General features: G+C 51.7%; 1 protein-coding gene across 3 annotated transcripts; it reads right to left on the bottom strand.

Moving 5' to 3' along the window:
• Positions 1-2,016: 2,016 nt before the first annotated feature.
• CNOT9 (CCR4-NOT transcription complex subunit 9) lies at positions 2,017-15,888 on the bottom strand. Of its 3 annotated transcripts, none has more exons than XM_030485482.1 (8): positions 15,715-15,888; positions 11,484-11,663; positions 10,283-10,398; positions 8,902-9,011; positions 7,998-8,107; positions 6,964-7,062; positions 4,371-4,462; positions 2,017-3,685 (listed from the first exon to the last, which is right to left on the bottom strand). In XM_030485482.1, exons 1-8 carry the CDS (start codon positions 15,736-15,738, stop codon positions 3,517-3,519), a joined length of 900 nt encoding a protein of 299 aa, XP_030341342.1. In that variant the 5' UTR covers positions 15,739-15,888; the 3' UTR covers positions 2,017-3,516. The 3 variants fall into 3 exon arrangements, with proteins under 3 accessions (XP_030341342.1, XP_030341341.1, XP_030341340.1); XM_030485481.1 differs by having other exon boundaries at positions 2,017-3,691; positions 15,715-15,859; XM_030485480.1 differs by lacking the exon at positions 15,715-15,888 and adding an exon at positions 12,362-15,243.
• Positions 15,889-15,905: the final 17 nt, after the last annotated feature.

Genomic DNA, 15,905 nt, shown 5'->3' with positions numbered 1-15,905 from the left:
TGCGAGGGGATGGAGATGTGGGTGTTTTGGGGAAGCCAGGGTAGAGGGAGAGGCACCAGAGGAGGAGGAACAGGGAGAGATGTTGGTCTGGGGCAGAGATGGGCTCAGTGTCACCAACAGGTCCATCCTCTCGGCACCCAGCCACACGTGTGCACGGTGGCAAGCGTGCAAGGGAGCTGCTTACAGCCCCCAGGCCCATAGGTACGCTAAGATTTTGGAGCTAAACTGATCTTCCCTAGTGCCTGCCGTTCCGGGCTCCCGGCCCAAGAGCGGCCAGCCCTGCCCCAGGCACGGAGCCGTGCCTTCCCCACACACGCAGTGAGGAAGAGACTACCCCTCCCAGCACAGGGAAGATCCCGGGAGTGAGGGTGCACGGACACGGCCGTTGTGCTCAATGCCTCCAGCGCGGAGCAGCCCAGCCCCACGCAGGCTGCCTCGCCCCAGCCTGAGTTACACCGTCGAGGCGAGCGGGACAGCAGCCAGGGGATGGAGAAACCCAACCCGAGAGCTTCCCGCAGGGCAGCTGCCTCCTGCCAGGGACCCGGGGCCAGCCCCAGCACCCCAGCACACGCCGACCCACCGCTGCTTTCCTCCTTAAGGTGACAGTCCCCAAGAGGAGCTGGAGGGGCAGCGGGTGTGAGCGCTCCCCAGACGATCCAGTGTAGAGTACCCCGGCGGAACCGAATGCCACCATGGGGGGGGGCCGTGCCAGAGCAAGGAGAGATTTTCCACCCCGAGCACCCCACCACCTTCTTGCTGCCCTGCTGTGCGCACAGAGTGCCCCTGTCCCGGAGCTCTGCTCAGTCCCACTGTCCCGCACAACCTTCCCACCCGCCCCAGGACACGCAGCGGCACCCGGGCACGGAGCCTGACCCATGCAGGGGAACCAGCCGGCGGCTGGCGGGGTCGGAGGGGCTCGGGGAGGGGGTCAGGGGCTCCAGGATGGGGCAGCAAAACGCGGCGGATTCGGGACTCGGAGGGTGGTGGGGCGCAAGTGACAGCTAAACGCAAAGGAGACAAACCCGCCGGCGCTTCTCCCTGCACCCCAATGCCAGCCGCCCCGCGCAGCGCTGCCCGCGCCGGGGGTCGCAGCCCGCCCCGCCGCCCCTCTCCCCCCGCAGAACGCCCGGTCCCGGCGCGGAGGACGCGGCGCCCAGCCCCGTACCCGCTCTCCGGTGCCGCGCCGCGCCGCTCCGCCGGTGCTCCACCGCCCGCGGCCGCACGGGGCCGGGGCTGCCCGGGCTGCCCGCCCCTCGGCAGCGGCAGGGCGGCGAGCCCGCCCCCGGACCCCCGCCCCCCGGGCGCCCCGGGCCCCGCACACTCCGGCCCCGCAGTCGCCGCCTCCCAAGGTCGCCTCGGATTAAGGTCACGCCGCTCCCGAGGCGGATGAGGGGGAGGCGGTGGCGGGAGCACCCTACAGTGCCCCCCGCTTGGGGCTGAGCCCCCACTGCCACCCTCCCGCACAGCCTGTCCCGCCCCAGACCAGCCTGCACCCCGAGCTCCACATCCACAGGGCACAGAAAGCCCCCAGCACGTCCCTGGCCCCTTCCCAGGGCACGGTGGTCTACAGACACTCCAGGGCCAGGCCCCTGCAGTTGAGACATGCAGGACCCGAAGAGCAGGGAATGGTTTGAGCATTCCGGGGCACCCAGGCTGGGGCTTCAAGCCAGGGTGCACTGAGGCAGGCTGAGCTGGGTGCACACGCTGCAGGGCAAGGACCAAACCTCAGGTGGCCGATGCTCTAGTGTGAGTGGGAGAGTGTGGCAGCACTTGCACCCACACTGCAAATCAAGAGGGAGCAGCACATCCTCCTCAGAACCCCTTCATATTACCTGCTCCAGCAGAAACGAAGTGCCACAGGGATGCAACCAGCTCCCGCCAGGAAAGGCCACGAACTCTCCTCAGCTCACAGCCCCAGGCTGGCGCAGCCCCCCCCCCCCCTTCCTCCCACCTGCAATAAATCCCCCCCTTCACCGCTTGCCCTCCCCAAGAGACCAGACCAGGAGCAATCTGTGCTAGCTTTTGGTTTTATTATTTATTAATCCGAATTTAGAAAAGAAACAAAACAAAACAAAAACCCCAAAACCACCGAACAGAAGCATTTTCACACCCTGTGAAGGTCAGGGTGGAGGGGAGGGAAAAGAAGGTGAGGATTATAAAACGGGACCCCGGGGGCAAGGAAGAGGCCATGCTCTGCCCTTGTTATGCAAGGCTGGAAGGGGAGGAGAGAGGGAGGGAAACGAGATGGGATTTAAGACACTGTTGGCACAACACCGCAGATGATCAGCAAAATGGGCTACTGGCAGAGGGGGGAGAAATCAAGTAGCTGCCGAGGCTCGCCTGCAGCCACGACAGGCTCCGCTGCGGCAGAGCCCGGGAGCTCCTTGGCTGCTTCCGAGAGCCCAACCGCAGCCACACCACCGCCTCAGCGCAGGGAAGGCAGGTACGCGGCTGCAGGTCCAGTTTAATTGCGGTGGGGCCGAGGCAGATGCCAAGGCAGGTTTGAAAGCTGAAATGGATGCACCCAGTTGGCAGAGAGGAGCTGCAGGAAGGGGGAAAAGGAGGGGAGCAGGACTGACAGGCGCCTCGTGCGGAAGCTGCCATACCTGGAGCCTGCAGGGTGTTGCTCCCAGCTGTTCTGCGGCAGGGTTCATCAGCTGACCGGCCACAAGGCAGGTTCCCTACACTGGGCTCCGTTTGACAAGCCAGACAGCAGCCCAGCTGGGCAAGAGCTGGGCTAGATGAGAGGCCAGCAGCCATCAGCCCTGGCCGCTGGTTAGCTGCAGGAGTGTACTATTTACAGCACAAGCACCGCAGTCCTGCTGTCTTCTCCTCCCCTAGAGCCCTGGGCAGCAAGCTTATGACGTGTGGGTTCACCACAAGTAATCCACCCCTCCTCCTGGGGCAAGCAACGTGGTGGCCCAGCTCCAGCCACTGCCTCCCTGCCAAAGAAATGGAAGAGAGAAGCTCACTGTGCCAGCCAGGTGCAGAGCCAGGAACAAGGATGTGCTGGCAAGGAAGAAAGCTGTCCCTGGGCTACCTGCAGCCGAGTAGCAGTCTTAAGAGGGAATAGAACAACTGGATCTGCTTTTATTCAGCTCACTCATCTAAACAGACATGTAAACAAGAAGTGACAAGACCTGGAGGGACGTGGCGCACACCCCCGTGTCACACACACCGCCTGGGAGGAGGCTGAGCTAGGTGGAAGAGTGGACATCTGCACTACCCCCTGCCTGGCAGTGGGAGGAGAGATGCCAGCCAAGCCTCCCGGGGAGGCGGGGATCCTTACAGATGGGTTTGATTGATTTGTTTCTGGGTTTCTGAAGCTGTAGCATCAGCATTTGCTGGTGGTGTGATCCCCGGAGGCGTGCTGCGCTGCTACAGAGCAGCCCTTTGGCTGGGTGGGATGGTCCGACAGGCTGGCAGCAGGCTGGCGTGCCCGCTTTGTTGCTACCTGTGCCTGGTTCTTTGTAAACCTGAGCTATTTCTTCCCCGGTCCCCCACCTCCCCCAGCAGTCATTGCGGAGGAAGCGGGATGCCCCGTGGGTCAGTGACTTGACCCTCCTGCAGGTTCTTGACGAGCTGAGCCAGCCAGCGTTTGGTGGTGGTATCGTCCTTCAGGACCTGGGCGAAGGTGGTGTCCTTCAGTTGGTCAGGAAGGCACTGCCTGAGAGCTTCACGTGCCCTACATCAAGAGACAAGAAACGGGGCCCAACAAATAAACTCACAGGGGCAAGAGGGGAACAACCCCCACTGGGGACACCATGCTCCTTTACCTGAGGGCTCCCTGGTGGGACCAGAGGAGGAAAGCACCGTGCAGCACCACCACCGCAGCACATGGCGCTCAGCCAGCCAGCACAGCTCCCACCCCTCACACTGACCCCACCAAGCCAACCCTGTGCCCTGACATCCACCAGCCAAGAGCAATGTGATGCCAGGAGAGGCCAAGACAACAAATACATACCCAGCGGCTCTGGGCATGAAACTAACATGTATTCCCTCAACTGAATTCCATCTATTGGCTTCTACTGCTAACAGCCCCCATGATGCAGTAGAGCACAGCGCACCTTCCACCCCAGTTCCTACCTCGTCTCTCATTCAAGCTACATTTGAGCTCAGGCAGTCGTAACCTGCACAGCTTGAACCTGCACAAGCCCCAGACACAGTTTCTCCCATGTACCATGAGAGTAGAAATACAAAAGCCCAAACCCCCAAACCAACCAAAAAACCCACCCAGTTTTCACACTGAGCTGAAGGCTGACGCAAGGACAGACAGGGAACCTTGACTCTCCCTCAGCGGGCACCATGGAGAAGAACTGCACTTCCCAGGGAGCAGGAGAAGCCCCTGCCCAAACTCGTAAAATGTTTACCTGGGGTTATCGGAAAGGCGAAGGTAGCAGCGCACAACGTGTTTCAGTAGCCGTGCCGACGGCTCCTTGGAGAGCTGCAGGACCATTTTACCCTGTTTGAGAGGCCAGTGCCACCAGTTAAAAGTCGTTTTACAAACAGGTTCACAATCAGCAGAGAATGGGGAAAACCATTAAATCACTCACTCTGGTTTCCCACACATTCCCACAGCCTATTGCCTCTCAGCTCGATACCCCCGTACGGAGCCTGGCGCTCTGCTTGCCAAGCTGCCTTTGAGTGGAGCAGCTAGCCACGGCTTGGAACAGATTCTCCCAGCATCTCGGGGAAAGCTTGCCTCATCTCTCTTTGTTTTTCACCTCCCCAGGACTGCTTAGTGGTCCGACTATCCGCTACATTAAAGAGAACCTGGGACTTCCCCCTCGTGGAGGAAGGTGAACGTCACCCAGATGCTTTCCTAAACTCAGGCTGTCACCCCATGATGTGTGTTCCCAAGCTCTGGAACACTCCCTGTTCTCATCTGTGCTGCCTTCAACACCCTTTTAAAACATTACCAGCAGCCCGAGAAGCCATGCCGAAGGACGGGGCTCACCCACACCACGTACACTAAGATCCACATCTGATCTTATGCACCCAACAGTTGTATTCTCTCTTTCCACTACATTCCTCAGTAAGCCATCAATGGGAAGCAAGACCAGGGCAGATGTCCCCAGCCCAGCCTCTATGTCTCACACCATCTAGGTCTTTGCACATGATTGCACCTTTGAACACACCCAGCCTAGAGAACAGTGCTGATGCCTTCGCATGCCTGCTTTGAAGGACTTTATCCGCTTCCGCATGTTTAGGAGTCAATCAGATCTGCCCAGTGAGGTATTTTTTCCTGTAAAACTAACCTTGGCTGGCACTAACCGTTTCCCCCATTAGCCAAGTTCACCTGTATTTGGATATTTAGCCAGTGAGCAATTAGCAGGTCCCCCTCGTCTGCCCTTTTGCAAGCTTCCTGCTCTCAGCAATTCCCCAGGATACCAATATTTCTTCTAAATAAAGAACAAGTCAAAGAGTTCCTCACACAGCTCCTGGATGGGAAATGCTAACTTGATCTTCTAAAAGCATCTAATACTTGTGTAACATCTTACTCTATTACCAGCAGACAAGTATGTAAATCATCACCCTCATGAGACAGGAGTACGCTATCCTGATTTTTTAAATAGAGAACAGAAATGTCTATGAATGTTTAAATCTTTCTCCGCAGCACTATGGAATATTAATCATGCCAGTGCTTCACCCAATGGAAGGATTATCCCACAGCGAGGACTTCTCCCATGTTAACACAGCTTTATGTGCTCACATCCTTCTGCCTTTGCACCATTCCCAGCCATGGATTCTTCCTTGGCCTCCCCTACCCCAGGGTTTCTAATTGCATCCTTTGCTTTGCCCCCACGTCAGATGTACTTTCATCAAAGCCGATCCTTTTCTTGAATGCAAAAACCATGTCCCATTGGATATTATGGACATCCACTCCCAATCATTCATAGTTTGCTGTTTGTGGGTGAATTAGGAGGAAACATTTTCTTTACGATTGGGAAACAGACAAATAAATATTCGAAATGAAAGCATTAACATTTAGGCACAGAACCAGCACTGCAAAGCGCTTAACTTAATGCTGCATTTTCTTCTCCCGAGACTGATGTTTAAAAAGCAAACCATCAACAAATCAAACACAAAAGCAGGACAGTAGCTATTCCAGGGCAGACATGTATTCCCCTTGGCAAGCTCAAAGATAATAAAGCTCAAGCTGGGGCTATTACTCCTGGATGAACAATTATGAGTACCCAAGCTTCTCCTTCACAGAGCACAGGGAATGGGCAAAAATAGTCTGCTTTCTCAGCTTTCCAAGACAAGAATTAGAGTCATAAGCAGCAGCTTTTAGGACTGAGGTTGAAAGAGTCAAAAAAAAGGAGGTTGGCCTTCCAGGCAGCAAACAGGAAACCCATGAAACAACTTGGGAAAGGACACAGCGGATGCAAAAAGTTTCCAAGGGTTCAAGGGGAGGATAGGACAAACACTGGGGCTTACTGCATAGAAAACCCACAACTGGCCCCAGAAATCCAAAGCTGAAAATAGCTGCAGCTGCAGGACTGTTACAAGGGCAAGTATCATATATGCTGGCCCTGCTTTTACGTCTTTGCTGAACCTGCTGCTCTGCTGTGGGAGACAGAGATGGGAAATGGGTTCATGGTCTGAGCTGTGTGGTTATTTTTACATAAATAATTCACATCCAACCAACAAACCCGAAAACTCTTTTTCTTCTCTGGAGATGTTTGCTCAGTTTATCTTGGGAACTTGTATATTACACCTAATATGTGTTCTCTTGGCACACAAACCAGAGATATACAAAGGAAACACGCAGAAGCAGAGAACTACAGTGTCACAAGCAATAAGCCCAAGACCCATTTGCCTCCATCATCCTCTGCTCCAGCCAGAGAGCAGTGAAGTAGCTACTGAAGAAGCTGGCTGCTAGAGCATCTTTTTTTTATTCTTATTATTTCTTTTTTTTTTAAATACAAGCCCAAATATTTTAAAATCAAATAATCTTACCAGTATCATGGCAACATGGGAAAACCGCTCGTAAGTCTGACAGATATATGCCAGCCCTGTGTCATCCAGGAGGATTTTCTGAAGAATAAACGTAGCAACCTAGAATGGGGAGAAAGCAGAAAAGAAAGCATATGAACAACTTATCTATCCTGAAAAGGACACCCTTTGTGCTGTGTTCTTTTCAAGGCAGGCCCAGAGCTGAAAGGCCTTTCAGCAGGCAGCAAATGCTTTACTCAGTGAAAGTTTAAAGCCAAAGAAAATGCAGGACACTACACAATGTTTGGCGTCTCCAGCTAAAGAGATGGACACAAAGCAGTGTGTAAAAGACAACTGGATGTAGGTTGTGTAAGTCAGCAACTACTGCCAGGCTGCTCAGGACAGCCTCGGGATTACAGCCACACTACTCTGGTCACAGAGCAAGAAGCAGAAGGATCTGCCCCTTGGCCCTGCAAGCGGATTTCAGTTCTCATCTTGAGCGTTACTGATTCATCACGAGACACATGACTTTCTGGAAGCACCTCAGGCAGCTATGTCTGCAGGCTTCATCAGAGAAGCACACACAGGCTAAAACCTTTGGCCAGCCTACTTGGGTCATTGGACCAGTCTAACCACAGATCTGAGCTCATGAGGAAAAGGGGCCCCAGATCAGAGGAGAGAGCAACCTGGCCCAGTGCGGTGAAGATTCCCATAACCACCACTAACAGCTGCCACCCAGCCTCGGCACTGCACATCTACAGCGTTTGCTCTCCCAGGCCAAGGAAAGTTGGTCCAGTTCAGCCCTGAAAGTTACTCTCAAGGGCTGCAAAGGAGGGAATGGGTGTTGAAAGCAGCTAAATCTTCCCCAGCAAAACTACCAAGCTCAGGAACTCCAGTTTAGTTTGGTCATTTTGGTTTGGTTTTTTGAGGAGATAAAAACCCCACCCAGAGTTGCCCCAACATTTGCAAGAGGACACAAGCCAACCCTGCAGGTTACTGGCTGCCTGGTCAGTCAGAGATAAACAACAAGTCTTAATTAAGACTAAAAGAGTAGGTACCGTTTTGGAGAGTTCACTGCCAGATTCCATAATGCGCAAGCACAGGGGGATAATTTCTGTGGTCAGTAAGAAATTTATCACTTCTTGTTCATCAGTTTTTACCAAGGCCCCTGGAAGGAAAAACAAACCCAAAAATCAATAAATGATAAATTGTTTCAAAAAACCTCACCTTTCAAAGGCAGCCTGTGCTGCGTCCTCCCCAGGAATCAGTAAGTGTGAATGGCCGGCTGAGCAACTGTCAGCCTAAATGTGTTGCAGCACATGGCTGGAGAAGAAATCACTTTGGCAGCATACAAGTAACCAAGCTGAGTTTGGGGGTTGCTTGTTTTTCAGAAAGGGGATGCATTCTTGGCTGTCCCCCAGTGGTAACACAAACACAAGAGGATCATGCCACCCGCAGCAATCTCTGGGAAGAAGAAATGCATTTTAAGACCCTCTTACTTCATGCACTGAGAGATAAATGGTTTTGGCAGAAAGGAAAAAACCCAACAACAAACAGAACCAACAAAACAACACAATAAAGGGAAGACAGGGCAAACACACCCAAGTCAATCAATGGCAAATACCCAAAGAAAGCCCATTCTGTGCCCACCCATGCCAGGCTCTAGCTGGCTGGGCTGAGGGTGAAGGCACAAGAAGCCTGCAGGTGCTTGCATCCACAGGGAACGTATTTCTGGCAATGCATCCAGACCAGTGTTTTCTTAGTAGTGAGAAGCCCAGTTCCTACTCAGGAAGAGGAACCTGCCTCTACAACTGATGAAAAGTGATCAGGTCTTTCTGTTACTACTACATAACTCAGAAGATCCCAATACAGACCTGTGATTTTGGTCCTGCAGGTCTCTCCTGCATGAACTGTGTCCAACCTGATAAAAACCAGTGCTCCAGCATTAGTCTGGCTGCTTACCAATCACTCCGAGGCTCGTGAGCCGCAGGTACTCAAACGGACGTGTCTTGCTCACTGTGTGCAAGAAGGGGTACAGGAAGAGAGGGATATGAGCTGCCAGAAAAGCTGACCTGTTGGAATGGCAGAACACCCAATGTGAGACACAAGGAAAACAAAGTGAGCTAACAGTCCAGCATTGCCATGCAGAGCCTCCGACTATTCCTGACAGACACCATTGCTGCTGCTCCTCAGAAGAGGATAACAGTTTGTTCTCTGATGGAAAGGTATGAAGTGAATTCTGCACTGGGTGCAGCACAAAACCTAACACCGAAACTGTCAGTTACCTGCATTGCTGCTTCCAGCTGACCAGGAACAGAGCACATCCTGTCATTTTTATTACCTCTTCCTGCTACCCAGACCCTCTGCTTTGTACATTTACTGCTGCATTTCACCTTGCTAGCTCCCATGAGCAGGGACAATCAGCCACAATGCATGCACAAAGCCTTTGCATGGCAGAGATCCAGACAGGCTGATATCTAGGCATTACCACAGTTTAAATGTGCACAGCTACCTTTCCCCAAGAGTCCTCACACTGCCTTCTGACCGTGAGTGAAACCTGGAGCTTATTCTGCTACCAGAGGGAACCTCTCTTGCACAATCACCCAACATTCTTCCTCTGTTTTCAGTTTTCAAACTTTAAACGTAAAGGTGTGTGGTGTAAAACTACCCTATTTCTTTGGATATCATCTTATGGAAGGTTTGCAGCAGCTGAAAAACTACTTTGACTACTTTGCAGCAGCTGAAAAACAACTTCAGCTATGCACGCTTTCTTCTCAGCAGAAACAGAAACATGAGATCATGGATCTCTGAACCAACATCATTTTTTCCCTGCTGACATGGGCTGGGCACAGATTGAGAAAAGTCAGGCACCGGCTGAGGACTCCAGACATGGCTCTGCTATTGTTCCCTTACTACACATGGTCTCTGGGAAGGACAGTCCTGCTCATTCAACCCTTTGGACAGCTGGTCTAAGTGACTGTAAGCTGCTGTTCCATATAACTGTAAGCTTATTAAAACAAGGATCTTGCAAACAGCACTCAGCACAAAGGCACCCTTATCTCTGGCTGAGCTCCCAGGATCTGCCACAACCCAACGTTTTGGGAATTTCAGGATCTCGGGATTATCCAGGGAACGCAATGCATTTAGGACCAGCATAAAGCTGTCATCCTGATAATCCGTGCAAACAAAGCAGTAGGCAGCTGTCTATCTTCCAGCTCTGTCCCCTGTTCCCCCTCTCCTGGTGAAAAAGAAGAAAGGAGCTTATGTGCTTCTGGAGCCAGCCAGCCAGGCTGGGCTGTCAGCACCAACGCCTCAGAGAACTCATGCACTTGGAAACATTTACCTTGTTTCAGGATGCGATGCAACACACTGTAGCAGAGCTAAAGCATTGCAGACTCTGTTGGACTGATGAGCTGTCAGAGTCGGAGGGTTGATTGATGGATAAATATTTACAATTTCCTAAAAATTAACAGGTGAAGAAAAGTTACAGGAAAAAAACAGCAGAAAGCTGCACCAAAGCACTTGCCCAGCAAGGAACTATGGTGACAGGAGATAACAGTCTGCTTTTACCATGCATCACTTTGCAGTTACGTGACAGCTACCATGCTGCTGGGTCAGAGTCAATTCGACAAGGAGTCACAGCAATGCCTTCAAACCTTAATTTCAGCAAAAAAGGGTTCATTTGGTTTCCTGCCTCTTTAGTGTAGGAACTGCTTTGTTCCAAACTTCCAGATCGAAGAGGAGTATTGTTCCTGTGCCTAGAGGCAGAGCACACCCACTCTATTCACACTGTAGCTGCTGATACTCTTCTAGCTCAATGCAGGAGAAGCAGCTGAGGGTGAGAAATCTAATTCAGAAATTTGCCTGCTTCCAACTATAGCTCCCTTCTAATTTTCTTCGCTTGTTTCAGGGGCACTCTGAGAACAGTTTGACATTGCCAGTGCTGCACTCTTTTTCTCTCCTTCTTTGAAAGAAATTACTAGATTGGCACTGAGAGACAGCCAGTCATCAGTTGTAGAGCAGTTTGCCCAGAGACAAGCTGAGCCACTCAGTTTCACATGGAATGCAAGTTCACATGGGATGCAATTCCCTTGCAAGGATCTGTGGGGCAGTGAGCAGCTTCCCCTGCTGCCCTTCCAGCGGGCTCCCTGCAAGGGCAACCTTCTGACCAGGAAGTGCTCATGCAAAACAAATCAAAGCAGAGATCTTAGGAGTAAGACTGTTGTGGCTACTACGACATGGTATGAAAATGAGCAGAACACGATCCACAGGAAGCTCATCCACCCAAGAACTTGCCTGTCCCTCTTCCAACTATGTAAGCTGCCTAATTAGAAATCATGCAGTCTCTGCACACATTGTCTCGCTAGTGACGATTAATGGCAAATGGGCTTCCCACATCTGCTCCCTCACCACATGATCCAACATACATCATTCTTGCAGCAATGGCAGAAGGGGACCCCACCAGTGCCTCCCCTATGGATGCACAAGCTCTGCAATGAGCCGGCGCTGCACCAGGGAATAAAGACACCATCAATCTTACCCACCTGAAGGAGCGCTGCGATGGTGCCAAAGGAGTGCCACAGCATCGGGGCAAGGTCAGGCACAGACTCGCGCTTCTTGCTCAGCTCCAGCAGCGCATTCTCCCGTGTCTCAGGGCTGGAGAGCTCATTGATCCACTGGTAGATCTTCTCACGGTCAACCTGAGCCAGCGCTGTTGGCACAGGCTGGGAAGGATACAAGAAAACGTCAGTCCAAACATTTTACCCAAGTCTCAGCCGAACTCTTCTCACAACCTGGCAGCTAAACAAAAAAGTGCTCAAAACTCTCCTGTCAGAGGGAGGGAGGAACTAAAGCTGCATTTGGATGCTCTGGATATGGATCCCTCCCTTCAATTAGTCTTATTATTTCACCTATTTGAAACAAAGGTCTTACTTTCTGGCCTGGCTCATTAGGACAGTCTCAATGCACTTGTCAGGTAGTACCTTGTAACTTCGGTCAGCAATATAAGAGGCTCATGCTGCTGCTTGTCTGTGCCAGCAGAGCTCCTGGGGACGTCACATATACGTCACATACTTCAGCCAGCAATCACTTGCTCCACCTGCATTTAGCACACACTCATTTCATGCTTGAAGTGCATGCTTACACAAATTCAAAGTAAAGCAGATGCTACTTTTTCTCTCCAAAACCTTCCATGGCATTAGAAACTGCCAATGGGATTCACCCAACGTATGTGAGAAAAATATTCATACAAACACTATAAAAACCATCACTACTCCAACATCAGCACGACACTGTTCACAGCCAGTAACACCTGCTGCCAGAGATGTCTCACATTCATCCCGTGTGTCTTGTTTACATGCATGGAGGTAAAAAGGATTTTTTCAAAACTGATTTTGTGCAGAAATTCCTGTTCAAGATGCACCCAGAGAAGGGCAGATCTGTATTCACAGTCAAGGCACATTTTCTAGTACTCGGGTGAAATAAAGGATTTCTCTTCTGCCTTTCTCAGAGCACCAGGGAAAGAACAGCACCAAGGCCAACAGGCTTTCAAGCCAAAAAAATGAGGGAGGGCTGGGAAAGAAAGGAAGAGAAACAGGGACTGTGGAATTGTAGCTTGGTTTCTGTGGAGAAGAAAAGGCACAAGGCTTTCAGACAAAGTTTGCCTCATGGCTCTGCTGGCACAACAAGCACTCAAGGTGCAAACAAATGCTCAGCAGGCTTCCTAAGTAAACAGCTTGGTGATTGAGGTACAAAATTTGGAGGAAGACAAACATCAGCATTAAAACCTCCTGTGTGAACACTTTCAGAAGCCAGTTCAAAATCTATTCAAACATTCTGCTGTGGTGTTCACTCCTCAAGTAAAGCACAGCCCCGTCCGTACGCTGTTCCCAAGCTTGCCTGCACGCAGCCAGCTCAGCATCCCCACAGCTGTGTGCAGCCGCCACGTCTGGGAACAGCAAATAGACTGTGTCTGGTTTTCTCTCAAACGCAGGCTGAAACTCTCCTTGTGCTTACTACAGCAGACGTGAGCATTGCCTGACTGCACTGACAGCAACGCTGCTATTAAGCAGCTCATCACCCAGGCACTGACTATAAAGGAGTTCAGGAATTGAAAGCGGCTGGATCCAAACCTGAAGCCATACGGCAGAGGTGGGCTCACAGAGCTGCCGGGGGGGTGAAGGAAGAGCTCTTAACTTTTGGCAGACACCTCCAGAGCTTTTTCTATTTCTGCAAAGGTTTCCCTCCTCCATTCAGCCACATATTGCATCCATAGTAATATCCAAGGAGAGTCTTCCCCAGCTGTGGGATTTCTCTCTCCTCCATCTACTTCCACCCCATCAACTTAAATCTTTATACATAAGCCAACGTGCTGTTACCAATTCCTATACTCAAGGGCTCAAATACCTTTTTAGCTCTTCATCTTTCCTCCTGTTCTCTTTTTTCTCTTGTCTACTCATTTTTATTTGTACTTTTTTTCCAGAACCTCACACTAAATTAGTAATCCCGACAAATGCATCGCACTTACAGCCGAGAGTGCAATTCCAACGGCAACACTGACACTGTAGCTCAGAGAGGGAGAATGAAGAGAGCTCATTTGTTTTTATTTGGGATGGTAGTGACAAGTAGTGCAGCAATAATGTTGTTATAATGGTGTTATCTAAAGCTTCCATCTATTTTTCTAGACTCACTGAAGTTCCAGTTCCTGTAAGCTTAAATACATCAACCCTTTAAAAGCACAATCATGTGCTTGTGATCCCTAGAGAACACTAAGTAGTTTTTCCACACAATTAAGTTTATGATGTCCAATATCTGTCTTAGCCAGAACCAACTGCCTTCCACAGGCTCTACAGTTGCTCATCTCACTTTAAATTGAAAGACATTATTTTTTCTGATTTCCTACTTTATTGCTGTTCCCCTTTCTCCTTCTGAAACCTAAAATTCTGGAGAGCCCTGAGGTTTACATACAAATCCTGGAAGCTCCGAGACAGAACCCTGCCAGGCAGACTCTCTTTTGCATTCGGGGAAAGCAAAAGTTCCCAACAGTGTCTCAACACAGCACAAACTGGCCACCCCTGCACCACGAAAGACCCTCCTCAGGAGAACCAGCAGGACCTCCAACAGCCAAGCCCAACTGCATCTCCAACAACCACAAAATGAACTGGATTTAGGCAACTGGCTCTCTTTTCCTAATTGCGCCGTTGCTGCTAGGCACGCTTGTAAAAGTACTGGTCAACCAAAGCAGAATGTTGACTAACTGGATACATGGGGGTTTTAAATTATTTTGATAGGTCACCAACTCAAAACCACCAAAATGAACTTTGAACTTCAATAGCAGATTTGTCTTGGACTTTCAAACCCAACAGCTAGTTACAGCTGCATTTATCGCTTTGAGCCTGTTTTCAAGCCTCTAGCATGTTATGCTGTCTTCTGGTCTGAAATCGAAGTGTCAGCTCTGCCACCAGCTTCCCCAGTGCTCTGGCTTACACAGCTTTAGCATGACGGAGATCACCCAGAGGAAGTCCTGAGCCAATTCATGACCCTCCTGAGAGGCAATGTAATTCACCACAGCTCCTAAGCACATCTCCAGAGCCAAAGACCCTTCCCTGTCACTTTTAGTCTAAGCACACCAACCGACTGCAGTGAGAAACATTTCAATACAGAACTACCATGTGGCATGAATTATGTAGAAATTAAACATGCATTCAAATGAGGCCCAATTAAATTTGATTTCTATTCCTGAAATAAGTTATTAAAATGGTCTTAATGAAGAAATATCCTTTTATAGAGAGATGGCTAGGACACAGAGGATCAATGGGAGATACAACAGTCAGTCACGCATTCTGACAAGTGCTTAGGAACTATATTACTATAAAAATGTAAATGCTGACTGAGAGAGCTCACCGTGTTCTCACACACCTCTCCATGCTCTGGGAATTGTCACTTCGAATCAGAAGTATTTCCCAGCTTTAAAGTCACAAGCACCCAAACAAAGAGGGAAGACTTAAAAAGTCCTCTTAAGTGCTGCTCGCAAGTACTTTACTCAATATTGTTTGCTTGTTAGTCCATGCAGAACCTTCAGCTAAATTAACCTGAAAAGAGCTCTAACTGCTGGTCTTGCAACACACCTCCCAAACCCAGTATTCACCACAGACGCAATCAACCCTTGCAGTTCTTACACACACAACGAACATGCACTCGCAGAAGCGCAAACACAAATACCAGCTTCCTCAGACGGGAAATAAGATGCAATAACCACATCGTTCAAACTCGGCTTCCATTTCTGAACCCAGCCGGGCCGAAGGGACGGACAGCACTGCCAGGTACTGGGGAAAAGGGGGAGCGGGAACGAGCACCCTCTGCCTTTCCTCCCATTGCTGCCGCTCTGAGGAAGTTTTCGCTAACTCCTCTCTTCTCCTAAAGCCAAAGCACAAAGTAAAGCAGCTCCCAGGGGACAGAGCGGGGCTCGGGCTGGGCGGGCGGCGCCCGGGCACAAGGCGGGACGGAGAGCAACCCCGGCGTGACACACACCCTCCGGGGAAGCCCTGCCGGCCCTCGGCCGGGCCGCGCCGCCCCCACGAGCGGCGCAGCAAGGCGCAGCAAGGCGCAGCCGCGGCGGGCAGGCGCGGGGGAGCGCCCGGGACAGCGGCTGCAGCACGAACGCGCTCACCCGCCGCCTCCCGCTACCTCAGGGCCCCGCCGCCCCGGCCGACCGCGCCCCGGGGCGCTGGCGGGAGGGAGCTCAGCGGGGCCCCGCCAACCCCAGCCCCGCCTCACCGCGGCCGTGGCCAGGCTGTGCATGGTGGGAGCGGTGCCGCTGCTGCCGCCGGGCCCGGCTCAGGCCGCCATAGACGCGGGCCCAGCACGACCCCTCACCCCGCCGCGAGGGACGCTGGGACGGGGCGAACTGGCGGACGCTGCGCGCATGCGCCGGCGGGGCCGCACGGGGCCGGGGCGGGGGAACCCAA

The sequence above is a fragment of the Strigops habroptila genome, chromosome 5, assembly GCF_004027225.2.
Source record: "Strigops habroptila isolate Jane chromosome 5, bStrHab1.2.pri, whole genome shotgun sequence".
Taxonomy (NCBI): domain Eukaryota; kingdom Metazoa; phylum Chordata; class Aves; order Psittaciformes; family Psittacidae; genus Strigops; species Strigops habroptila.
Note: the sequence above shows the minus strand (reverse complement) of the source record. Positions and strands in the feature narration are given on the sequence as shown.

Excerpts from the sequence above, each read along its gene's own strand:
- CNOT9 (XM_030485480.1), bottom strand. The coding sequence starts at position 12,400 with ATGTGCCTTGACTGTGAATACAGATCTGCCCTTCTCTGG. Across the intron at positions 9,012-10,282 it reads GCATCGCATCCTGAAACAAG|GTCAGCTTTTCTGGCAGCTC; the intron begins GTAAATGTTTCC and ends CCATTCCAACAG. Across the intron at positions 8,108-8,901 it reads CACGAGCCTCGGAGTGATTG|GGGCCTTGGTAAAAACTGAT; the intron begins GTAAGCAGCCAG and ends TTTTCCTTCCAG.